This window comes from Piliocolobus tephrosceles, chromosome 7 (genome assembly GCF_002776525.5).
Source record: "Piliocolobus tephrosceles isolate RC106 chromosome 7, ASM277652v3, whole genome shotgun sequence".
Lineage (NCBI taxonomy): Eukaryota > Metazoa > Chordata > Mammalia > Primates > Cercopithecidae > Piliocolobus > Piliocolobus tephrosceles.
This window is the reverse complement of record NC_045440.1, coordinates 54,037,275-54,063,888: the sequence shown is the minus strand read 5'-3', so window position 1 is coordinate 54,063,888 and position 26,614 is coordinate 54,037,275. Positions and strand designations below refer to the sequence as shown.

The window sequence follows — 26,614 nt, the reverse complement described above, 5'->3', positions numbered from 1 at the left end:
AGCCGCGTCCCGGCTGCGTCCCGCCCCGCCCCGCCCCGCCCCGCGGAGCGGCCGCCAGTAGTGGGAGCAGCACACTGAGAGGCGGGGACTGCCCTCAGCGAAACAGCAGCGCTGGGGCCGAGAGTGGGGCCGAGGTCCGAGAGCAGGTGACGCCAAGAGCTGAGTGCGACTCTTGAGCGCACGGTTCAGCACCTACCAGGGCGTACCCTAAATTACCTCGCCTTCGCCTGTCTCTGGGAACCAGAGGTAAGCTTTGGGCTTTCGAGGCGCAGTTCTAGCTAGACCTCCGTTCTGGGAGGTGGGAAAGGGGCTTGACCCTGGGAGCTCAGATAGGCAGTATGGGGACAGTTCCACCAGGGGTCGGTGCCTAGGAATGGTGAGGGAGGCACCTCAGGAGCTGGGAGAGAAGGAGTGTGCGCTCTTCTCCCCTCTCTGGCACCCAGCGGCGCGCCTGCTGGCCGAGAAGGAAGCGAGAAGTCTGTCCTCCCTGTCCTGTCCCCCGCGACTTGCGGCCAGGGTGGGGGTCCGCAGGCTCCGAGTCCCCAGCGGCGCCAGCCAGGGCGGGGGCAAAGTTTGCCTTTCCGCGTCCAGCCGGTTCTTTCGCTTCCGCAGCCCAGCAGGTGCCGCCTGTCCTCGTCTTCCCGCTGCAGCCGCCCCACCATGGACTCCCCGGTCCAGATCTTCCGCGGGGATCCGGGCCCTACCTGCGCCCCGAGCGCCTGCCTGCCCCCCAACAGCAGCGCCTGGTTTCCCGGCTGGGCCGAGCTCGACAGCAACGGCAGCGCCGGCTCGGAGGACGCGCAGCTGGAGCCCGCGCACATCTCCCCGGCCATCCCAGTCATCATCACGGCGGTCTACTCCGTGGTGTTCGTTGTGGGTTTGGTGGGCAACTCGCTGGTGATGTTCGTGATCATCCGGTGAGCGCGGGGTCGGCGCGGCGCGGGCGGCTGGGCAGGGCAGGGAGTGAGGGTCGAGCCCCGCCACTGTAGCGGCGGTGGGGGCAGCTAGCCAGGCGGTGGGAACTCTGTTCTGTGAAGGATGCTGAAAGTGCTACAGGGTGGCCTCCTAGAAGAGGTGAAGGATTTTCTGGGAGTTTTTGGTGGAGTGCTGAGAGGTTCACACAGGCGAATCCGAGCGGCCAGGGGCATCTGGAAGATTTCAGAGTGACCCCCCCCGACTCCACCCTAGGGCCCAGCGTTTCTGCTGAAAACTCTTGGCGCAGGGCAAGGTGCCAGAGTGCTGACAACAGGGTCAGGGTCTCCTGGTAAAAAAGTTAATCCATTTGCCTGGTTACCTGCGCCAGTTCGTAGCACTTTGTTACGCCCTTCGCAAATATTTCCTGAGATAAATTTCAAGCCCACCCAATGCACTGAAAATAATTCCTCATTTCCTGTGACTCCTCAGACTGGTGTTTTGGCTTATGAAACAAAAGCTGATATATGATCTAGCGTTGTTGATATGCATATATGAGCCTTTTTAGTACCAAATGTCATTCCATTTGTTAGGAATATCAGTAAATAATATTTATCTTCTAAAGCATGGCCTGTGGAGATTTTCAAAAACTGCTTTGCTGTTTTTTTTCCACCATGAGAAATTGAAGGTTTTATTTTGTTATTTTTTTGTGTGTGGAAATTTCTTTAGGTCAATTTCCAATAATAAGTATCCCAATATCCACGTATATGCTAATTTTCTGGTAAGCAAAGTGATTCTGACTTTAAGAAAGAAAAACAAGAAAAGAAAAACCTAACTTTGTTCTGCACTCTTCTTGAGATAGATGTGTTTCCTTTTCTGGAAGCACTAGAGTTTTGTCAACACACCTGTGAGAGGGAGTAGTACACTTGTGTTCCTTTGAGAAGTCTTGGTGAAATAAGGGTGGGGTGCAAGTCACCCTGGCTAGGGACTCTGAAAGGATGAATAACTGATTTTTTTAAGCTTGATTTTAGTTTTGAAACAGGCCTTTTGTTTATTATGAACTTTAGCAACCATATCATGAATGATAGCATAAATCTTTCCCTTGGAATATTATCATAATAAAAAGACTGATTTATCTTTTGTTTTTTGTTTTGTTTTGTTTTGTTTGCTTGAGAATGTCAGGTCTTTTATTCCTATGTATGCTCTGACATTAAAAACCATCATTTAAGTCTCCAAACACTTATTATAAAGCTCATCTCACTAACAACTAGTGTTTATAGCTTGGTGTTCTTGGTTTTCGTAATTGCCTATTGCATTTCGCAGGAATTCTATCCATGATGAGCAAAGGAGGGAATATTTTACAAGTAAATTGTTTGTCCAAGTAATTAGTAATCTCAAGGCTGGCCTCCACTAAAAAGACAATTAGACAAAAGAAAAGACAACTGCATTCTAAATTTTAATTAAAAAAAAATTTTTTTTTTTTTTTTTTTGAGACGGAGTCTCGCTCTGTCGCCCAGGCTGGAGTGCAGTGGCCGGATCTCAGCTCACTGCAAGCTCCGCCTCCTGGGTTTATGCCATTTTCCTGCCTCAGCCTCCCGAGTAGCTGGGACTACAGGCGCCCACCACCTCGCCCGGCTAGTTTTTTGTATTTTTTTTTTAGTAGAGACGGGGTTTCACCGAGTTAGCCAGGATGGTCTCAATCTCCGGACCTCGTGATCCACCCGTCTCGGCCTCCCAAAGTGCTGGGATTATAGGCTTGAGCCACCGCGCCCGGCCAATTTTAATTAAAATTTTTAGGAGATCTTTGGTACTACAGATGCCATTTTTTTTTTTTTTGGTGGTGGGGTAATAGAAACATTGTTACACAAAAGAAAGCTCTAAGAAAAAAAATTAGCTGTTTCTACCCATATGGTATTTGGGTGCTCAAGTAAAACAGATACATATTATTGTTATTTGAATGAGCCCCTGAAGTCTCCAGTTTGAAAAGAGCTTTGTAGTTGCTCTACAACCTTTTGCAGACTAGGATTAAAAAGAATGAAGAATCCTAAAATAACATTTAGATGTTATGTGCAAATATAACTCCGCGGGGAACATTTGACATGGAAGAAGGAAAAAAAATCCTGTAGATTAGCTAGGACTTTTAATGGATAGATTTCCCAAAGATATCCAACACTAAAGTGTGTTACAAGGGGATAAGTTCAGCTAAAAATATAAAAGGAGTTGGATAGTTCACATACATCGTTCTCCATTCTCCCACACCATTCTCAATACTTAAAGGTTACATTTGATGATAAATGAAAAGCGAAGAGTTCTACTGCCATCCTGGACTGCCAGCCTACTGAAATCTAGCTAGTTCACTTATGGCTAGGGCACATACATCTCAAGTTCTTCATAAGTAAAAGGTTAATGTCTAGTGAACCTAGTTCACTTAAGTCTATAGCTAAGAGGGAAAAGGAGTATTTAGCATTATTTCATAATGATAGATGGTTCAAGGATTGAAAAAGAAAACCTTTGAAGAAGAATTGATGTACTTGGGTTTATTTATCTTAGGAAATGAAGAGACTGAAGTTGGAGAGAGGGTGGCATAAAGTGGCTTGCGTTGTGATCATCAGGCTTGAGTGCAAACCAGGGTGTGGAGGCCCTGCAGCCCTTGTAACTGAAGAGACTGAGTGGCTGTGCTTGAAAGATGGAAGATACTATTTTAAAATATTTTACATGGGAAATGCTCCTAGCATAGTTCAGTCTCATAAAAATAATTGTAGAAATGGAACTTAGATGGTCAGAGTGTGGGCAGGCGCAGATCTAGACTGTTCAGCTGAGACCTGGGGAGGCAGAGCTGTGGAAAAAGATTTGGCTACTTTTAGACCTGCCTTACAAATAGTTTTTCCCACCTCGGGTCCCTGGAGTGCTGCCTCATATCTTCTGATTTAAAGTTTCAAGAGTTCTCATCATTTAGTGTGTACCAACTGACATAATCCCTTGATAATTAGGGCACATTAACTTTCACTGTGGAGACCTTAAAATGTAAATGTTCCAGCCTCCTCACTCAGCAGGCTTTGGAGTTTGTGGTTGTTGGGCGTGAATATGGGTGCGACCCTCAGGATTCTTTTTTTTTGAGACACAGTCTGGCTCTGTTGCCCAGGCTGGAGTGCAGTGGCGTGATCTCAGCTCACTGCAGCCTCTGCCCCCCAGGCTCAAGCGATTCTCTCACCTCAGCCTCCCAAGTAGCAAGGATTACAAGCAGGCACCACCATGCCCAGTTAATTTTTGGTAGAGATGGGGTTTCACCATGTTGTGCAGGCTGGTCTCAAACTCCTGACCTCAAGTGATCTGCCGGCTTTGGCCTCCCAAAGTGCTGAGATTACAGGTGTGAGCCACTACACTCGGCTGACCATCAGGATTCTAATCCTGTGGTCTCATGACTTCCTCCTGTGCAGGATCCCCCCGTGCAGTCTTCATTTTTTATTAATTAATGAACACCATGACACCCATAGCCCTCTGCCCTGCCAGAGGCAGCCCTACCTCTGACGTCATAAACATCCATTCTCCCACTCTTACCACAACTTCATACGTGTTCGACTGTCTCCTCCCTTAAAGAAGGTGACTGACATTTAATGAACACTTAATATGTGTCAAGCAGGTAAAGCTACCTTCTTCACATGAATTATTTAATCCTTGCAACTATAGGTATATCATTACCATACCCACTTGATAGATGAGGAAACTAAAGCACAAAAGATTGAAATAAACTAAGGTCACACCTGGGTAACTCATGGGGCCAAAATGATCCCAGCGGCCTGACCATAGATCCTGTGCTTTTATCCATTCTGCTCCTCATTTCCCACCATACCACTCCTGCAAACGTTTGGATTCTTTCTTTCCAGGAGGTTCTACATTTTCTCCCAGACTATCTCTTTTTCTCTTTCCCATCCTAGACTCCATGAGCTATCACTTAAAGCTCTGTCTCGACAACACACTCAAGTGTCCTGCCTTCCTGTACTTCTGCCAGTGTCTTCCACTAAAGCCTTAACCCTTGATCAAGCCAGTAACCTACCTTCCTTATTCCTATACTCAGCTAGTTGGATGCTGTTGGATAAAATCAATTTTATCTTTGTCAAGACAAAGTCACCACCTTCAAGTATATCTGACCCTAATTCTCCTTAGACATTTTTCTGTGCCCCTCTTCTATTTTCCAGAAAGAGCCAATTCCTTCTTTCATTTCCCATTTTAAAAAATGAATTCAAATCTACACTTATTCCGAAACTCTCCACCTGATCATATTCTCTTCATGGTCACATTCTTTACTCTGTGTATCATATTCCCTTCATGAGTGGTCTTACCCAGTAGTTCACCAAGACACTGGAGTGCAGCCCTCGGGAACACTGCTGCTCTACATACGCACACTGGCAGCCACCCTCCCTGCATTCTGTTTTGTCTCAGAGGAATTTTCTCCTTCCTTCTATCCAACGCTAATTCCTGCTCCTGGGTTTTGAAGCTTGTTGCCTTCTGGGGTCTTTACCATATAAGCTATCTCCTTTCTACTGTGTCTGCAATCTCTCCCTCTTTACCTGCTCTTCAGCACATGAACATACCCAAGCGTCTGTCATCTTGCAAATAATCAACAACCCACTGTCCACCAACCCTCCATTTTCCTCATTTCCTTAGCTAATGTCCTTTCATCCTCCTGCCTGTCATGGGTAGGCAAGCTTCTTGGAGGAGTAATTCTTCCTCTTTGTTTCCTTTTCTTCCACCCGGTCCTCTGCCCTGAGCATTTGAGCTCCCCCCATGTTCCTTCTCCAAAGCCCTGGTGTGTGTTTTAGATGCTCCTTTTAGGTCACTTTCACTTGGCTCGTGTGGAGGGCCTGGCATGCTTGGGTGACCTTAGATCCTCACTTTCTCGAATAGCACCCTCTTCTTGGCTTCCCTCGCATCCTCTGGCATTCTCCTTGCCCCCCTGCACAGAATGCCCTTCCTCTGATATTTCCTAAATGCTCATATTCTCCAGAGCCTTCTCAGCCCTCTTCTGTCCTCACTTTGCACATTCTCTGTATTAGTCATGGATCAGCCAAAGAAGCAGGACCAGTAGGGGATGTCCATGTTAAGAAATTTCTCACAAAAAAGTGGCATAGCTGACTGTGGGACTGGGTAAGACAGGAAGTCAGGAGAGACAAGCTGCTGCTCTCCAGGCAGAATTTCTTCTTCCTCAGGGAGCTTTGGCTCTGTTTTTAAGGTTTTCACTGATTGGATCAGGCCGCGTTTTCAGAATACCTAGGATGATCTCCCTTGCTTAAAGTCAATGATTATGGACTCTAATCACACCTACAAAACATCTTTGCAGCAGCACTGAGATGAGTATTTGAAAACCTGGGGACTATAGCCCGGCCAAGGTGACTCATCAAACTGACCATCACACTCCCTTTCAATGGTTTCATCCATTCTTGTGGCCATAACTGTCAGGTACATTCTGACAAATCCTAAATCTAATTCTCTCTCTCTCTCCCAGTTATCCATTCCTTTCTGCAGACTCAACTGGTCTCCTTCCTTCTAAATGGCTCAGTGTGATGATCTCCCTGGCACCTCAGGTTTCTAGAGCCTCCATTAGTTTGCTGAGGCTGCCATAACAAAGCACCACAGACTGGGTGGGTTAAGCAACCCCTGTTGTTGATTGTCTCACAGTTCTGGAGGCCAGAAGCCTGAGATCAAGGTGTCCGCAGGGCTTTCCCTGAGGCCCGAGGCCTCTCTCCTCGGCCTGTAGATGCTGCCTTCTCCCTGTAAGTTCACATAGCCTTTGCCCTACACATCTGTGTCCTAATCTCTTCTTATGAGGACACCAGTCATATCAGACTGGGGCCCACCCATATGGTCTCATTTACCTTAATTATCTCTTTAACGCTCCTGTTTCCAAATGCAGTCAGCCCTCATTCTATATCTGTGAATTCTGCATTCATGGATTCAACCAACCATGGCTGAAAAATGTTGTTTTTTTAAATTGCACCTGTACTGAAGTTGTACAGACTTTCTTTCTTGTCATTATTCCATAAACAATAGAGTATAACAACTATTTACATAACCTTTGCATTGTAATAGGTATTATAAGTAATCTTGAGGATCTGCATAAGTTACATGCAAACACCGCCTCATTTTATGTCAGGGACTGGAGCATCCATGGATTTTGGATCCGACGGGGGGTCCTGGAACCAATCCCCCAAGGATACCAAGGCAGGACTGTACAGTCACATTCTGAAGTACTGGGGCTTAGGACTTCAACATAGGAATTTTGGGAGGTCATGGTTCAGCTCAGAACACTGCCCAACCTCTTTCTGTTCTCCTTAACAGAACACTCTGTCAAGCTTCAGTTTTCACAACAATTATGTATATGTTCTCTTTTTGTTTATTTTTGTAAATTAATTGTAAGGATAAACAAGAAAAATTTGTTAAGAAAAAATAGGAGGAATCAGACAATTCTTTGATCCTTGGTCTTAAGTTTAGCCTATTCCTTTTCTCATTAGTTGTAATTAATTTGTTGCTATCAGAATACAGACCTATAGGGTTCTATCTCTCATGAACCATCCTCTGGGAGACCTTTGCTTCCCTACAGTTCAGCCTCAGCAGTATTGAAACCTCCCCAAAGGGGGAGCTTTGTAAGGGGCCTAGAAGAAAACAAAACTGCACAGGTACTATGGAAATGGTTACATTTCCTGACCTCAAATTTCTACACCAAAGGAAGCCAACTCACCCAAACTTGCTAGGCATAGAGCTTGGTCCTTATAAAAATACTCATCTTCTTGCTTATAAATAGAGGGATACAGTGTTTCTTCCCCAATCCACTGAACAGAAGTTCCAGGCTTCCTCTGCTGGGATCGTCTTAGGTTATGTGCCGTTTACTGACTCATTCAAGTCACCCCTGAGCCAGTCTGGGCCTCATGGTTGTTCTTTTCTCAGCCTCACCAAAACTATGTGGCTGTCTTGGAACTAGAGAAGTGTGGGACGGAATGGGGTGACAGTGTCTGGCACAATGCCTGCCTCTTCTCTCCCAAGTTTCTTCTTCTCCCTCCTTGAAGTACCTGTTGTAATCACTTTAGTTGTATGTACATACATGTTCCACATTCTCACAAGTGTCAACATAGCCTACCTTAGATAATATCACCAAATCACACATACAGAGGCATTAAAAAAAAGCAGAGGTACAGTATGGTACCTGTATAATTCACCAATGGCTGTTCCCTACAGGACACCAGTTTTATTTTAGGCTTTGGTTAATATAGTATGTTCTAATTTTTCTTGAAACTGTCTTTAATTTCTTGATCCTGTCTTTAAACAGTTTAATACAAATGTAGCAAAAAGTAACTTCAGAAATTATTTTCAAGAGATTATCTTTCATTTCTCAAAGTAATTTGTATACATTTGACAACCTTTTGAAAGAGAGAATTGCAACTGCTTACATGGATTAGCTAAATTATTTTCTCCCCTGTGGGATGTGTGATCACAGATGGAGGCCAAAGCCTCGTGGCACTGTTTTTCAGGGATCAGAGACTATACAACTGCAGAGAGAGAGACAGAGAGAGCAAGAATGCGAGAAACCAGTTGGGTGATCAGGTGTAGAGCTCCTAAACTTTAATGGACTCCAGGCAAAACTGTAGCCTTCAAAATCATTTCTTGATTTGTTGACTTTACATGTTTTCTGATGCCTGTCTTAGAGTTAGTTTCAGAAGGAATTTGCTTCTCACTGGTACAGAATAGCTCTTCTCCATGACTCATTCAGCTGCATCTCATCAGCAGCAATATTTTCATGTGGCTGTGCAGTTGGCACCTCCCTTCATTCCCGATTAACTTGGGTGCACTTAATTGTCGTGGCCCCAGGAGTCTCTGTGTTCAGCTAAAAACCTCAAATTGTGTGGCTGCAGGACGGTTGCCTTTTGAAGGTTTAGCTTATGTGGTTTCAGTGGTGCAAGTAATACATGCTTAGAATCATATTAACAAGAGATGGTTTCAGAATAACATTTATTTATTCCTCAACAGAAAGATCAGCAGTCGTCCCTTTTTTTCCCTTTCTTTGGAGGGGATGCAGGTTTATGTATTTGATAAGGAAGGCTTATATATGAAGAATCGATTTTAGGAGGGGGATAATACTGTAAATGGCTTGTTTAACACTTGCCTTCTCCATTGGCCAAGCAGGTTGGAATTTCAATGGAGGACGACAAAACCATGTGATGAATTCAGAGATCCCAAAGAACTGGTTTGAAGCTGGGCAGGGAAGCCTTGGATTAAGAATGGCTGGAGTTACATGCAGTCAGAGATCAGCTATGACAGGACTGATTTTCAGAGCTCCTGTTGAGCTCACACAAATTCACAACACACCTATGAAATGAAGATGGTTAGAGCTCGTTTACAGTTGAGGAAATCAACTACAGAGGTTTAATGAACTGCACAAGGGCAGGCAATTGTTAAATGATCAATCCAGTATCACAGCCCAATTTGCTCAGCCCTGAATCTTCTCAGCACCCTCTGCCTGACTGGGTTGCTTCCTGTCCAGGGGAGGACTGGCTTCATGGGGAGAGGGCAGCACAGGAGGGCCATCATCCCCCTCTCCATGTGCCCACACTCTGTGGCTTGCTCTGACTTAAGTCAGCTTTCTGTATAAAAATAGGAAAACTAATTTTAAGTATCCATATACTGCTATGCATCCAGGTAGTTGTGCCCTAGGAAAGTGCACACCAGTCATTAGCGAGGTGCTATTTTCTTATAGGTGCTATTGGGCGTGAGAAGTGCTCACCCTGCACGTACCCCTGAATGCACTAGAACATTCCTTCTGGGGGTCCAGAGGCGCATGATTCCCCAGCCGGGACAACTGAGAGGAGGAGCTTAGCAGCTCCCGGGGGCACTGGCTATTCCCGTGGAATCATCATTCCCCGTTACCCTTCCTTCCTTGCTTGCTACCACCCTGCATGGACAGCCTGCCCCTGCACGGGGCTGTGCATCCAGAGTCCTGATCGCACGTGGCTGCCTGCTGTTCTCTTGATGGCTTTGCACTTTGCATGCAGGAGAGTGATTCTGGAGAGCTGCAAGCGCCTGGCTCCTATGTGACTACGACTCCTTCAGAATACTACAGACTGAGGGATATCAAAGTCAGATCCTTTGAGAAGCAGTGAATTTAATTTCCTTATCTTTCCTTTCCATTTTTCTTTTTCCTTGCTTTCTCTTTTTCCTTTTTTTTCTCTTTCCCTTTCTTTTTATTTTCTTTTACCTTTCTTTTTAAGCAGACAAACAAACATGGAGTCTGTCTCTATCGCCCAGGCTGGGGTGCAGTGGAGCGGTCAAGCCATCCTCCTGCCTCTGCCTCCTTCCTTTTTTTTCTAAAATTAATAAACTACTGACCCTTTAGAAAAAAAAAAAAAAAAAAAAAAAACCTACAATTTCAATAGTAAATAACCCAGAAGAGCGTATAGCAGTTAATTTCATTGAGGTGAACAGAAACTAACTGAAAAATTTAATGAAACACTCTGTTTTTAAGTAAGTTCCACTGAGAAGTGACATCAGCACGGTCATCAATCTTCATTTTATTTTTATTTTTTAAACAGACTTTCAAAAAAGCAGTTTTAGCTTCACAGAAAAATGGAAGGGAAGTTACAGTTCCCATATACCTGATGCCCCCACACATGCACAGTCTCCATTCTCACATTCCCCCAGAGTGGGGCATTTGTGGGACTGATGAGCCTGCATTTACACATCATCACCCAGAGGCCACACTTTACATCAGGGTTCATTATCTTCCCCCCAAGATTTGGTGAGGCATAATTGACAAATAAAAATTACATATATTAAACATGTACAACATGGTAATTTGCTACACATTAATTTGTGATTACCACAGATTACACAGCCATTACCACACACAGTTACCATTTTGTGTGTGTATGGTGTGTGTTGCGGGGGTGAGTACTCTTAAGATCTACTCAATCAGCAAATTTCAAGATAAGCAATACAGTATTGTTGATGCTAGCCCCTGTTGTACATCGGATCCCCTGAATTTTTTCATCTTATACTGAAGCTTTGTATTCTTTGATCAGCACTCTCCATTTCTCCCACTGTTTGTGATCATTTTGCACATAAAATCTAGAATGCCATGCATCTGGAAGACACGCCCAGGAAAATGCTTGTTGGCAATACAGAGAAAAGAGCTCCCAAACTCATCTCTCATCATGCTCATCTTCCATCATTTGTGAAAAAGGACTGCATTTTCCCTGCTGCTGCAGAGCTTTCCTCCCAATGAGTTTGGTGTCCTGGGCATCTTTGGATTCCAAGGGCACCTCTAGTGTTGTAAGAGAGCTTCCAGCTTCCTGTGAGTCAGTGGCATTTGATCACACTCGTGTTTTCACCAAACAGCATTTGTTCAGGTGCATTCTATGGACCTTTAGGTTTTTGCTGTATTAAAGTAATCTATTTAGGAAATCACCAGGGCTTTTGTTTTTTTTGTTGTTGTTGTTTCCTGTTTCTTTTTTATTATATTGCAGCTGAAGTTTGAATTCCCACTGTCTCACTAGTTTATGGTTTCAGGCAAGTCACTTACTCCCTTTTAACTCAGTTTCCCCACCCCCAAAAATGGGCCTATGGAAAAATTCCAGAATGTACATGACATTGTTTTGTCCATTGAGGAGTAGTATTTAATGTATTATTACAGTGTTTCTGCCTGGACCTTGCCCTGTTTCTCATGCTAAATGTTTTCTACCCTCATGATGCATACTTGACCGTCCTCACAGAATGTTTTTTAATCTTGAACTGCAGGAAGTGGCAGTATTTATGTCTCTGATAAAAATACCTGATTTTTAAAGAAACCTTGGAATAAAACAAGCCTGAGTTCCTTTACTTATTACATGTAGATTCCAAGAACTGAAAAGCAAGAGAGTATTTTTAAGACGTTTTCTCAACCTTTTTTTCTTCAGAAGAAAGTGGGGGCAGTGGTATCTTATGGGATTGTGAGATGGCATATTAGGGCTGTGGTAGGTAATGAATAATAACAGTAACAACAGCAGGAGCAGTCATGTGACATTGAAGGCTGCTGTTCACTAAGCAATTATCAAGTACCAGTCTGGTGCTAAGTAATTTTATGCATGTCTCATTTAATCATTATGACAACTTCATCAGATAATATGAAATTCCCCAAACAGTGTCTGTCACATAATGTCATCAATAAATGTTAAAGTGATTTTTTTCCTTCTGGTTTTCAGGGCCCTCTGTGGCCTGACACTACTGTTCCATCCCAGGCAGCCACCTGTGACTCCTCAGCAGGATCCCTGAACCAGGAAATCCATTTCCTCATTGACTCTGAATGAGACACTAGCCAGAAAACTTCTCTCTCTGTCCAAATCTTTTTCAAAGCTCAAGATCCTGCTAAGTTTTCTCTTCAACATATGTCCTGATTTCCTCACTACACAGCAATCTTTCCCTTCCATGTATTCCTATAGTTCACATTAGAATCTGGTCTCAGTTTAAAAGATCCTCAGAGCCAGGGTCTGTATACTGAGTTTTTCAGTCATCCTCAAAGTCTAGTATATTGCTACTTATGGGATAGGGATTTAAAAACGTGTAAAAGAAATGAAAGGGTAAAAACAGGGGAGGGGCCATGCACATAACTGGAGAGGGAAGAGAGGGTGCATGTGTTACCATGGGGGACAAGTGCAAGGGAAGACCCAGAATAACTGAAATCAGTGCAACTGAAAGTGTGTTGGTTTGAAAGGTATATGGTAATCAGTCATCAAGATTAAAGGCATATTATACTATTGTCATGAAGGTAAAAAGGACTTCCTGATTAAAGAAGCATCACTGAAATTTAAAAAACAGAAAACAAACCTAGGCAATGCACCTCAACAGCAAAGCATGCTAATAATCCAATAATTACCTCTTCTACCTCCTGCATATTGTCTGTGCATGGAAAGGACAGAAAGTCCTGAGGGTGCTGTGTTGCAGGGTCAGCTCCGCCTTCTCAAATGCCACCTTTCTAGCATGGTGAGTGTCACGTCTTCCCAGAAACCCTGCCTGGTAACATTGGTTCCTGACATCTTAGCTGATAACTTTGTTCCCCTCACCATCACACAAGCACCAGTGGCTGCCAGTTTTGAAGCCATCCCTCATTTCTCTGTAAAGAGAAGTACACTAGGATGCTCTTGAGTTAAGGTGTCATTGGGGAGCATTTCTAAGTCTCTGGAACACCCTCTGCCCTGTTGCCTGGCCACCATAGCCTTCCCAGTGCTCATAACTCAAGTTCCCTAGGTAAGCCCTCTTTCCCGGCCTGCCCCTCATGTCCCATTCCATGCACCGTACTGTTGTTTTCAGGTCTGTTATGTTGTCAGTTTAGCGAGGACAGCCCACGGACTTTGCTCTTTTCATACCATGTGTTCCTGCGGTGTGTATGCTGAAAAGTGCAGCCATGAGCTGCCACCCCACTTCCAGCTCCTCCACACAAGCCAGAACTTCCCGCCCAGATGGTGCCATTTTGCTTGAAATGCTTGTGAATTTTTGTAAAGCAGTGTGGGTGAAATGGAAAATAATTTCATATCATAGCATAATGAGAAAGCTTGCTTGTTTTTTTCAGTGGTGGACATACAATGAATGAAAAGACTGGCTAATTCTGTTGCGGTGAGATACAAACAATACCCCGGGGCTCAACCAGACTGCCTCTGAGCGTCACAGCCTAGCTTTATATTCACGTTCACAGAGTAGTCCAGTGTAGTACACAGAAGACTATCTATAAATATTCATTGAAGTCATAGTTTATTCATTACTTTTAATTATACTCTATGAGTTCTCCCCTTCTAGTGTTACAGGTTTATAAGCATGTGTCTTCCAGAAACCTGGAAGAGGGGCCCTGCCTTGCCATCCCTTGCAGATCCTCCCACTGAGGTCCTGCCTCTGCTGACACCAAACAAATCACTTAACTTACCTGAGCCTAACTTTCTTCAGCTATATGAGGGAAAACACATAAGTCTCTCAGGGAAACTAGAAGGGCACTAGTTTTGAGAATCAAGCAAGATATGTGGAAGTCAAAATACTGGACTTTGCAAATTACAAAGTGCTGGGGAGATGTAAGAATACACGAATTGGGATCAAACCCCTAGGTTTAAATTTCTGCTGTGCCTTTTATAGTTATATCGCTTTGAGAATTTTAAAGAAAATCCTGTGATTCTTAGTCACTTCATCTATAGAATACCAATACCTACCACGTAAAGTGACTGTGAGGACGAAATGAGACAAAGCTTGGGGAACGCCTGGCAGAGGGCCTGACGCGGGGCACTTCAGAAATGTGGTCAGTGTGATTATTGCCTGTGCTCATCTGTCTGAGATCTGAAGATGGGGTTTGAATTCTTTACATGTACAAGTCTTATGCAGTTTCATACATCTATTGGCTATAAATATTTTGAAAAACTAAAATCAAGCTATTACTCTACATTATGTGACTACTTAAAGATGCACATTACATTTCATGGTAATTTATGTATCATTCCATTCATGTTCTTTGTGTCAGGTCCTGGGGCTCATTTTTATTCTCACCTTTTATATTTAAGCTGAATTGGGTAAATATGACCATGGATGTTACCTAGAAACTATAGTCTTTTCTGCTTCCTGTGGTAACTGGTAGCTTCCACCCACATAAGGAGGGAGGTGGGAGTTGGGGAACATGACATAGATTAGACATGCTGACTGGTTCAGGTGCACTCATTCATTACCCCTGGAACTCTGTGACATAAATATTATAGCTTCCATTTTACAATTGGGAAACTGAGGCCCAGGGTGGTTAAGGACCCTGTAAAGTAACTTGTTAGTTTGAAAATTAAGGACTAGGACCCAGGTCTGCCTAAGTTTATAGCAAAAAGAATGCCACTCTGACTTCATGAAGAAAGAGGGGGAATATCAGGGTCACAAAACACAAGAGCAGGAGTCCGATTCCTGCTAGAATCCTTGCTAGTATTGGGGGTTTTGGGGTGGGAGGAGTTGAAAGAGTAGAAGGTAGGTTTGTAAGATGCACTTTTTTCAAACATTAAACCATATTTTCAAGAAAATATCTGAATAGATAGCATTTAAATCTTTCTCATTAGAAACATGTGGCTCCTTCTCAGTAACTGTCCTTGCTTGGCTATCTCTGCTTTTGCAAAGCCTGTGCTATGAGACCTTGGCCATCCACGTTTAGTCACTTTCTAAAACTTATAGGTCATTTAATAGTGTCTGAATAGAAAGTATAAAGGCAAAACACATTTTTAAATAAACTCCTCGCTTTCCAGATTAAATCACTCTTTAGTAAGCAGAACATCCAAATGGAAACCAACAGATACCAACTCCAGTACCCGTCTTCACAATGCCTTCCCAGCTGACCCCAAACACAGCCACTTCCTAATGAGTAGAGATGGGAGGTGGGGAGGAAAGGCAGCAAATACTGAGGCTGGAGTGTGATTCTGTGCGTCAGGCCATCTACTGCCCTTGTCTTATGTACTGTGAGTTAGGTTTTATGATTCTTATTTAGCAGGAACTGAAACTCAGATAAGTCATTCTCTGAGTTCAGACTCAGGACTGTCTGAGTTCACATGAGACCACACTGCCTCCAAGAGGAGCCAGGGCTGTTCTGTTCTATCATGAAATGTTCAGAGTTGTTTCTCATGTGGAAATTCATGTATCAAATGGAGCACACTTGCATTGTGATAAGGTCTTCAAATCTGAGGCTGTAGAAAGTAATCAACATATGGATTTTCCCAACATATTTCAGCTCTTGGCTTTTGAAAACCTGATGGTATGGTTTGGAACTTTTATTTAATACTCTATGGATATTTGATGAAGCATTCTCTAAGCAGAACAACCTTCTGAATTCAGTCTTAGTTGAAAATGAAGTTGTCCTAAACATCATGTTGTGATATAAAGAATAACTCAGGCATAAAAGCAATCTTTCTTACCTACCTTGAAAATTACTCTTCCCTCAATTGGAAGATGAGACATATTACGTGCTTAGAAAATATCTCAAGGAGTAAAGAAAGAATTATTTCTCTCCTACTGTACCATACTATGCTTAGTGCTATGACACGTGTAAGAGCAGGATTCAACCCGCTTTATTTATATAATATATTTAAAATGACAAATTAATGGTGCACTGGAGAACAAAAATCAGCAAACCCAATTGTGTTTCAGTGATTGCAACTGAACATATATCAAAATGAAAACCATTTTGTAGTTTCAAATGACATCATAATTATAATGATTGATTTCTCAAAATAACTCTGAGGAAAAAAATGTTTTAAACAAGGCAAAGAAAATGAATATAGTGTTTGAAAAATGCTCAAAGCCAAGCGACTCTGGGCAGGATTAAGATGAATTGTCAGCCACAAAATAAAGACCTGTATTATATGCAATGCTAGATCTATATGTCTATTCATCTATCTCTGCTATCTTCTGTATCTTCTTTATTTAAATGTTTTAAAGCAGTAGAATAAACAATAAAGTCAGAGATCTTTGTCCATTTTTCCTATCAATGTCTAGAACAGTCCTTTTACATGTTAGACCCTCAATGAATATAAGAATAATTGAATGAAGAAGCAAAATCAGTAATCCAAAGGCTATCACAAACACATTCACCTTATGGGTTTGACTTGAAAATGGAGGAAAATGCTATTGTTTCTTTTCTTTTAGATACACAAAGATGAAGACAGCAACCAACATTTACATATTTAACCTGGCTTTGGCAGATGCTTTAGTTACTACAACCATGCCCTTCCAGAGTACCGTCTACTTGATGAATTCCTGGCCTTTTGGGGATGTGCTGTGCAAGATAGTAATTTCCATTGATTACTACAACATGTTCACCAGCATCTTCACCTTGACCATGATGAGTGTGGACCGCTACATTGCCGTGTGCCACCCCGTGAAGGCTTTGGACTTCCGCACGCCCTTGAAGGCAAAGATCATCAATATCTGCATCTGGCTGCTGTCGTCATCTGTTGGCATCTCCGCAATAGTCCTTGGAGGCACCAAAGTCAGGGAAGGTAAGAACAGTCATTTTCATTTCATTCATAAAAATGTAGCTTCAAATTACAGAGACTTTTAATTTGAGAGTGAGTAGGCCATATATCTAGTAGAAATCGATGCCAAAAGATGATGGAAATGTAGTGCCTAAATCCATGGAAGATGAGAAATAGAACAATTTTGTGTCCTTTTCCACCTGTAAACACAGAATGCAATCATGACATTGCCAGAAGAGAGATGCCTGACCTGTCTCCTCTTTTGGCAATGCCTAGTAGAAAGTGGAGGGGTGAGGATGAGGTAAGAAACCACAGGCATGTGGAATTTTAAAGTACAACCTGGCAATTCTAGGATGTACCTTCTCACTCCTTTTTTTTTCTCTTTAACAAGGGATATAAATTATTGGCGACATATGTTCGTTCTTTCCTCTTTTATTCCTAAAGGATAACCTCCAAATCACTATTTTAACAGCTTCGACTGTAGGCCATTCAAAATCAAGTTAACAGATGGATGATAGTTACAGATGAGCAGAACCACTTGATTTTGGACATATCAGTTTTTTTTTTTATTATTATACTTTAAGTTCTAGGGTACATGTGCATAACGTGCAGGTTTGTTACATATGTATACTTGTGCCATGTTGGTGTGCTGCACCCATCAACTCGTCAGCACCCTTCATTTCATCATTTATATCATGTATAACTCCCCATTGCAATCCCTCCCCCCTCCCCCCTCCCCATGATAGGCCCCAGTGTGTGATGTTCCCCTTCCCGAGTCCAAGTGAACTCATTGTTCAGTTCCCACCTATGAGTGAGAACATGCGGTGTTTGGTTTTCTCTTCTTGTGATAGTGTGCTAAGAATGATGGTTTTACCGCATGCAAACCAGCCTATATATATATCACATATTTTTTTTTTTTTTTGAGATGGGGCCTCACTCTGTCACCAGGCTAGATAGAGTACAGTGGCGCGATCTTGGCTCACTGAAACCTCTGCCTCCCGAGTTCAACCAATTCTCCTGCCTCAGCCTCCCGAGTAGCTGGGACTACAGGCACACGCCACCATGCCCAGCTAATTTTTTTTTTTAATAGAGACAGTGTTTCACCATGTTGGCCAGGATGGTCTCAATCTCTTGACCTCGTGATCTGCCTGCCTTGGCCTCCCAAAGTGCGGGGATTACAGGCGTGAGCCACTGTGCCCTCCCCCACGTTGATGTTTTTCCTGTATTTCTAGGACAGTAGTTCTTACTCTTGGCTGCACATTGGAATCACCTGGGTGCTTTAGAAAACACTGCTGCCTGCAGCTCACCCCTGAAGGGTCTGATTTAATTAACCTGGGGTACAGCCTGGGTGTCAAGATTTTTGAGCTCTCCCCAGGTGACTGTGACCTACAACCAAGGTAAGAGGTACTGTTCTAAAAGAGTTTTGCTTTACTAGCAAAATATAAAGGTATGGAAAGCATCTTTGTTGCTCATAGAAATTCATGATGGGGAGGCGAGCAGAATAGTCACTCTGGGCCTTACTCATGCTGTTTAATGTTCCAGCAGGTATGTAAATGCTCCAGTTTATTAGGGGATTCATAATACCTGTGATAGCAGATAACTGAGTGTGTATAGTGAGGACTTTCCAGGTCATAGTGAAAGGGCAAGATGCTAAAATCATAGCTTGTCTTGCATGATACATGGTTTGTCTGTGTTTAGACTTTATTTAGGTTTCAGTTGATAGTTTTAGGTTCATAGCAAAACTGAGCAGAAAGCACAGAGAGCTTCCATTTACCTCCATTTACCCCACACAGGCACATCCTCCCCCACAGAGTGGTACATTTATTACAGCTGCTGAACCCACACTGACATGTTCTCACCCAGGGCCTGGAGTTTACAGGAGGGCTCACTCTCCAGGTTATGCGTCCTATGGGTTTGGACAAATGTATAATGACTGTATTCATTGTTTTTTAATGAAGCTGATCTTTTCCCTCTGAAACTGCAAAATGAATTTCTAGCATAGCCACAGCAGGTGTCAAGCTATACTACTAGGCAAATTTTAAGAAATGCCCAACTTTCTTTATTGTATCTGCATTTTAAAATATGATTAATCATACATAGGATTTTGTTTCTTCATGCCTACAGCGAATAGAAATAAAGTGCAAGAAATTCTTTTGAGGCAAAGCTTCCACTTTGTGAATGTAAAATGTTGACTCTAATATTTTCCATACAGTAGTATATGTGTGTGTATTATGTGAGGATTTATAGTCTGCTCTTACTTTTATTATAGTAGCTAAGACTTATTATAATCACTGTAAGCAGAAACAGTTATTCTTAACAAAATGAATAACCACAAGAAAAGCTTTAGTTTAGCTATTAGAACTAACTCTATAATTATGACAACCATGAGATGCTGGAACAGGAGCCAGCAGAAGCTGCAGCCCTCTGATATTAATATATAAGGAAACGAAAGTCTGCTTGTTGAACTGAGGCAGTTGTATGGATACTTCAACCTGAAAATGCCCCCTTTGTCCTGAAACAGAGCATGTAATAAAAATGGCATGTTGGACAGGAATTTCTTTTTAAAAAAAATGCTTAGTTTTTATGGATTCATAATAGTTGTACATATTTAGGGGCTACCAGTGCTATTTTGATACAAGCATACAATGTGTAATGATCAAATTAGGGTAATTGGGATATTCATCACCTCAAGTATTTATCATTTGTTTGTGTTAGGAACATTCCAATTTCACTCTTTTAGTTATTTTGAAATATATAATAAATTATTGTTAACTGTAGTCACCCTCTTGTGCTACTGAACATGATCCTTTTTGTTCTAAGTGTATTTCTTATGCATTAACCAACCCTGTATATCCCCCTCCCCACGACTCTTCCCAACCTGTGGTCACCACTAGAGGTTCTACTCTCCATCTCTGTAAGTTCAGGGTGTTTTTTTAACCTCCCAAATATGATGCTTGATGACATGTGATATTTGTCTTTCTGTACCTGGCTTGATCCCCTTAGCATAACGTGAAGTGCACTGGAATTCTTGATGATTGCGTCAGCACTCTCTTTACGCTACAAATTCAGCTTCATTGACATTTCCGGAGGATATTTCCAACTCTGTAATGGAACGTTTGTTTCCTAAAGTCTTGTAAAGTAGCTGTTGTTGATTATTTCACCCAGTCATCTAATACTTAACATCTCCCACTACATTCAAGACAGTTTGTTTGGGAGGAAGCTGAGCCTCGGAGTTAAAGGTCTATCCAAATTAAGCAGCAGCCCTGTGTGGCTTCTGCTTAGCTTAGCTTAGCCAGTGACTTTTCCATAATAACTGCTGTAATTAGGACACACTCTTGAGGGTTTGTTATTCATGTGGTATGTATTTGTTTGTTCATTTATTTAAAAATTTATTCTCTTTATGCACCACACGTTCCAAGTACTACCCTAGGTGTCAGGGATTCAATGTTGATTAAGGCAGGCTAGGTTTCTCCACCAAGGCAGTTCACGTTCTGGATGGAGAGAAAAACATTAGGAAGGTAATACACAATTACAGATCAGACAAGCTTCTGTCTAGGAAATTGGGTGAGTATAACATGTAGACAAAGTATAAGTTACCGGGGAGAGGACCATTTAAGAGACAGATCTCCATCTAAACATCTCTGAAGTGACATATAAGCTGAGGTCAGCCACAAGAAAGAGCTAATGCTGGAAACGAAAGCTAAGCAGAAAAAAACAAACCAAACCATGGTCCCTACCTCTAAGGAAACTCTTCTACTAGATTCAACAAACAAGTCAAAACCCAGAATAGAATATTTATATTGAACTCAGATTTTTTTTTTCATGTGTCACTCATCAAAAGTTGTTTAATGGGTATCTTATATTCTATGATAATAGTAGTGATTTAAAAATAATTTACCATAAACACTAAAGCAAAAGTTAATAGTCTTCATAGTACTATTACTTTGGACAATGACTTTTTAAAAAATCAAAAATGACAAATTTCTCTGGAAGTGTTCATTTACTACTCCAAGGTTTGATCTGGTATTTCATTGATACATGAAGGTCTCTAAGATAGTTATCTTTATTAATTGTCCAAAATGATTACATCTTTTTTATTTTAAAGTATATGTAATTAAAATTCTAGTAAGATGGGATATTCGATTATCCCAATCTATTATGATTGTATTAAAATGTTTTAGAAAACATTAATAAAGCTGTTTTGCTATTTAAAAAATATTCATGTGCAATTTTTGAAGAAGATTTTTCCAATGTCAGAAGAAAATATTTTCATTATCGTAATCATACTCACGGTGTTGCTCATGACTACCTTGTCTGTGAGGAAGGACCAGGGCAAAGAGAGATCTGCTCTGTGCTCGCTGACTGCTTGGGGCAGGGGTTGAAAATGTGGGCTGACTGGTGTTTGGGGAAAGGCGAGCCCATGGGGATCCCATAAAAATCGTTTAGAAGGTGTCCATTCTGAGTCCCTGGTCTTCTTAATATTAAGGCTACTCCAAAGAGAATACTACCCAGCAAAGAGAAGCAGAGCAAATAAAGCAATTTTCTAAGTAATCACATACAAAATGTTTGTTTTATCTGAGTTACATAATAATGTTGGTAAAAATGAAAATAAATGTGCCTGATTTACTCAGAATTCCCTTAATGATGATGATGATTCTCCCCCACCTCCTCCAAAGGTTTTACTTGTGTTTCAGTAATGCCCTTAATCACGAGTGTCATTGGTTCCATTAAATCACAATATTTAAACAATTTAAACAAATTTCGTATCAATTTTTGTTGACCCACATAATGATTTCCTGTAAACTAGTTAATGTTTTTCAAACAAGTTGGCTTTTGTTAAATTCAGTGGCTAGATTTAAAATATTTAGTCATTTATTACAAATACACATTAGCTTTTTTATTGCCAGAGCCTTAGGTCTGGTAGAAGTGTTAATGAATGGAAATAGAAATAAGTACTCATGCTATACATTAACTCTTTACCTCTTCTGCAAGCCATCAGTGTCAAATCAACTTCTGCAGCTAGATGAGCAAGACTGTCAGCGAATCTTAATTCTACAGTATTGTGTTTGTTACCACTAAACAGTGACTATCATCATTGTTCTATGCACAAAGATTAAGATGGTTAATAAAATACGGAATTCATTAGTAACTTGGTGATCTACTTCAGGTAATGTCATCTTACCATAATGGGACCATTGCAATAAAAGGTATTAACATTCACATTTAAAACATTTTGCAGCCACGGTAATAACAATAACAGGTTTCTGTGTTGTGGTTTTTATTGCCCTCCTCCAGACGTGGATGTCATCGAGTGTTCCTTGCAGTTCCCAGATGATGACTACTCCTGGTGGGACCTCTTCATGAAGATCTGCGTCTTCGTCTTTGCTTTTGTGATCCCTGTCCTCATCATCATTGTCTGCTACACCCTGATGATCCTGCGTCTCAAGAGCGTCCGGCTCCTTTCTGGCTCCCGAGAGAAAGATCGCAACCTGCGTAGGATCACCAGACTGGTCCTGGTGGTGGTGGCGGTCTTCATCGTCTGCTGGACCCCCATTCACATATTCATCCTGGTGGAGGCTCTGGGGAGCACCTCCCACAGCACGGCTGCTCTCTCCAGCTATTACTTCTGCATCGCCTTAGGCTATACCAACAGTAGCCTGAATCCCATTCTCTACGCCTTTCTTGATGAAAACTTTAAGCGGTGTTTCCGGGACTTCTGCTTTCCACTGAAGATGAGGATGGAGCGGCAGAGCACTAGCAGAGTCCGAAATACAGTTCAGGATCCTGCTTACCTGAGGGACGTCGATGGGATCAATAAACCAGTATGACTAGTCGTGGAGATGTCTTCGTACAGTTCTTCAGGAAGAGAGGAGTTCAATGATCTGGGTTTAACTCAGATCACTACTGCGGTCTGACACGAAAAGATAGAATTTTAAATAAACTTTTAGAGATCTCATGGTCTGAAGTTATCAGATGCAGACCACGTTCGTGATCAGTGGAAACATCAGGGATGAAAGGTCCACGCGACACATGCACCTCTTCTCTAGGGCACAGAAGTGAGGCAGACCCTCAGTTCCTCTGATGAACGAGGGAACAGGTCTTTTCCTTCTGGTTTCCTAGATAAGGTTCAGCACCCGTCTGCTGTGGCCTTCCTATGAAATGTAGTTTCAAAGCTCGGTTTAAGAAAAAAGGAAAAGAAAAAACATTGCTTTCAGAGCTCAGTGGGTATCCAATCCAGAGGTTTAACAATGACAGCAACGACCTCTAAGGGAATGAGAACTATTTCCAGGGTTCATGCCCAGCCCACTGTATGCTGTGTGGACACGCATTTCATGTGGCTGTGTGGTGAGAATTCCAGCTTATGTATGGCTTGGACCCACATCTGAGGAATCTGATGTTCACTTATACCAGATCATTATCTTACTATTTATGAAATTATTTAAACATTCAAAAGGTTGTTTTTAACATGGTTTAACTTCTCGAAAACGGCAGTTTTTTTTTCTTAGCATGCTATTCAGGTAGACAGTCTTATAATAAAGCATGTCCCATTGTCAAGAAACAAAGTAGTGTGAATATCACTGAAAATATATATAGTATCTTCTGTAAATAATAGTACGTGTGCAAATAAGGAATAGGCTTGCCTCCCAGCCAGGCGATTTCCTGAGGGCACACTAGTGATATCCCCTGGGTTGCTAAGTTGATGCTGAGAAATTTTGCTGGGAATTAGTCATGGCATGATCTCTTTCAGATTCCCTGAATACCATTTAGTCCTGTAACAGTGCTCATAACTCATGTGTTAATGAATCACAAAGGCTTTAACTAGCTCCCAGGTTGTAGCCTTAGCAGGATCTAGTTTACTTGCCACATCTCTTTATGAATGTATAGCGATTCGCAGATCCTCTCTCTTCACGGAGAGGAAGGTGTTTTGCTTCTATAGATCTCAAGGTACTATTTTGTGGCTCTCAGCAGGAAGTAGAATTGTTCCTAAATGTGTGCTGAATGAGGACATGATGTCCCTCCTGGTGCCAGGACACATCCTGCTTGCCATTCTGTGAAGGGCATACCTGCTGAGGATAATGCCAGGAGCAGCACATTTAGGGTAATTTTGCTAAAACTTCCAGATGACATATAAATTCCCTCTTTTTCCCCCTGAAACTTACCATTTCAGAGGTAATGGCTTTTTCTGTAATTTGCCTGAGAAGAAAAAAGGGATAATTTAGAAATAACACTCATCTCCAAGCCTATATATTATTAGCGCAGCATCCTCTGGAATTTAATAGAAAAAAATGAATATATAGCCCTATGTAACTACAGACATCATTAAAACTGTTACGTTCTGTTCACCATGCACTTTCTGGGTGTACTCTCACCTTTTGGAAACAAAACCTTGCATTGAAGGTTTTACACATGGCTTCAGAATGTTACTCTGACCATGTTTGCCTCTACTCCAGATTATCATGGCACCGAACACAGATGACATATGGCAGAATGAAAGTGATTTCTCCTAATGAAAATGAAGTGCTCTTTTGAGCATTTCTTGTTTTATTGAAATTCCTAGCTGCCCTTGTATTTTTATAACTGAATATAAACAGGAATGGTTTAAATACTGGTTTACACTAATCCCATAGTAAAAAATCTTGGCTATGGTACAGGAAGGATATCTATAAGAGGATAGTTCCAGAAACAAGCCTTGGTGAAATAGGAAATGTAAAAACTTCTTTATGGAGCAGGAAAACCCAAGAGACTTTCTCGTCAGATTCCTTTCCAGTGCAAAATATAACAGAGATATGACTGTGAGATGAAATCAGGGTAGTGTGTTTCCTTTAATTTTCTCTGTCTTCTTGTTTTTTGTTGTTGTTGTTTGTTTTTTTCTTTTTTTTTTGAGACAGAGTCTCACTCTGTTGCCCAGGCTGGAGTGTAGTAGTGTGGTCTTGGCTCACTGCAACCTCTACCTCCTGGGTTCAAGCGATTCTCCTGCCTCTGCCTCCTGAGTAGCTGGGATTACAGGCGTGCACCACCACGCCTGGCTAATTTTTGTACTTTTAGTAGAGACGGGGTTTCACCATATAGTGCAGGCTGGTCTCGAACTCCTGACCTCTGAATATTCAGCTGCCTCAGCCTCCCAAAGTGCTGGGATTATAAGTGTGAGTGGCCACACCTGACCCATTTCTTTTAAGTTAGCACTTCACAGGCTGTCATAGCATTCATTGCCATTATTGGTTTGCCTGATTTTGCTGCATCTCCTCCTATGTAAGTCTGCAACCCAAGGAAAGAATAGTAGCTTGTATGTGTCCACGAAGGGTGTCCAAGCTTCTTGATTCTTGTTAATACCGACTTCCCAACATTGAAAAAGGAGTGAAGAAGGGAATATCATTTTAGGGTGCTGCTTTAAAGGAATGATGAAATAAACAATGCGGCAGGAAAAATACCACTTGCACAAATGTATTTCTTTGTCAAAGCATGTACACGCTTTCTGTATGTCCTATGTCCTGATGTGAAGCAGGGACCACATCGCCATTTATTCATTGTTCCAGGCAGTGCATTTGTTCAAACCCCTCTGGCTCTCCGATATCTCTCATCTCTTGATGTTCCTATTCTCTGACCTCAACAGGGAGGACACTGTCTGTTGTGTCTCTTTGAGACCAGAACTGCATGTGTTTAACCTTCAGATCCATTCTCTACGTGAACCCTATCTTTCCACCCTGGTAAGAAGGTCTGGAAGACAGGTCCTAGCGAGGGGTCAGAGAAGGCACAGAGAAAGGAACCAGCCACGCAGGGGCAGCACTGAGGAGGAAACTCCCCGCTCTAACTGGGAGGAGAGTGGAAACGCTCTTCGTGGCTTAGAGTAGTTACCAATCTAAGAGCATCCCTCGAGTTTAAGTCAAAACTCCAGGCTTAATACTAAAAATAATACATCATTTAGGAAAATAGCTTGGAGAAAAAAAATCAATAAAGAGTCACACAAAATCTTAAGAAAATGGTTCTATTCTGTGAAATATTACTGAGAAATAAAGTTCTTAAACGTGTATAACTATTGTCAGACAATTTATAGGTGTTTCATCTAGTCCTGGGATGAAATAAGATGACTCACGCAAATGCAGGGAGCACATCAACTGACTTTAAATTGGAACATTGTAAAGAGAAAGCTGTGAAAGGCTGTGTGTCCTATCAATGAGATTTATTTTCTAACCAAGAGCTATTTGGACGATTCAGTGTAAATCTGAAAATCACATCCAAAAAGGGTATAATCCAGCTTCCTTAAGGCAATTTTCTTCTCTGAGACAAGAGTATACTCATATGTTCTTTACTATAATGTATATTATTTTATCTTGTACTTTAAAAGATGATAATTATGCATCATATATACAATTGTGTGCCTTGCAATAAAATCAAAATTGTACCTGCTAAAAATCACGACAGTCAATTATTGTGGTAAATTATTTATTCTGTAATCACTTCAGTGATGCTGTACTTCAACAAGAACAATGGAAACTGTTTCTCAAAACTATAAGGGTTACTCTAACTTTCCGTCCATGACAATGTTGTGGGTGATTAGTGGATAGAAACAAAATATGTGGGGATCTAAGCTGTCATCTTTAGTTTCCAGACCTAGGAATTGTGGGGATCTAAACTGTGGTCTTTAATTCCCAGACCTGTGAATTGCTTAGGATAATTCACCTGTTTCCACAGTAATGCGGCGAGGACCC

The 26,614-nt window shown here is 41.9% G+C and overlaps 1 protein-coding gene across 2 annotated transcripts; it reads left to right on the top strand.

Moving 5' to 3' along the window:
* On the top strand, nt 1–26,321 carry OPRK1 (opioid receptor kappa 1). Of its 2 annotated transcripts, XM_023184233.2 has the most exons (4): nt 1–246; nt 613–917; nt 16,579–16,931; nt 22,203–26,321. In XM_023184233.2, exons 2-4 carry the CDS (start codon nt 661–663, stop codon nt 22,733–22,735), a joined length of 1,143 nt encoding a protein of 380 aa, XP_023040001.1. In that variant the 5' UTR covers nt 1–246; nt 613–660; the 3' UTR covers nt 22,736–26,321. The 2 variants fall into 2 exon arrangements, with proteins under 2 accessions (XP_023040001.1, XP_023040002.1); XM_023184234.1 differs by lacking the exons at nt 1–246; nt 613–917 and adding an exon at nt 12,965–13,179 and having other exon boundaries at nt 22,203–23,082.
* The last annotated feature ends 293 nt before the right edge of the window (nt 26,322–26,614 follow it).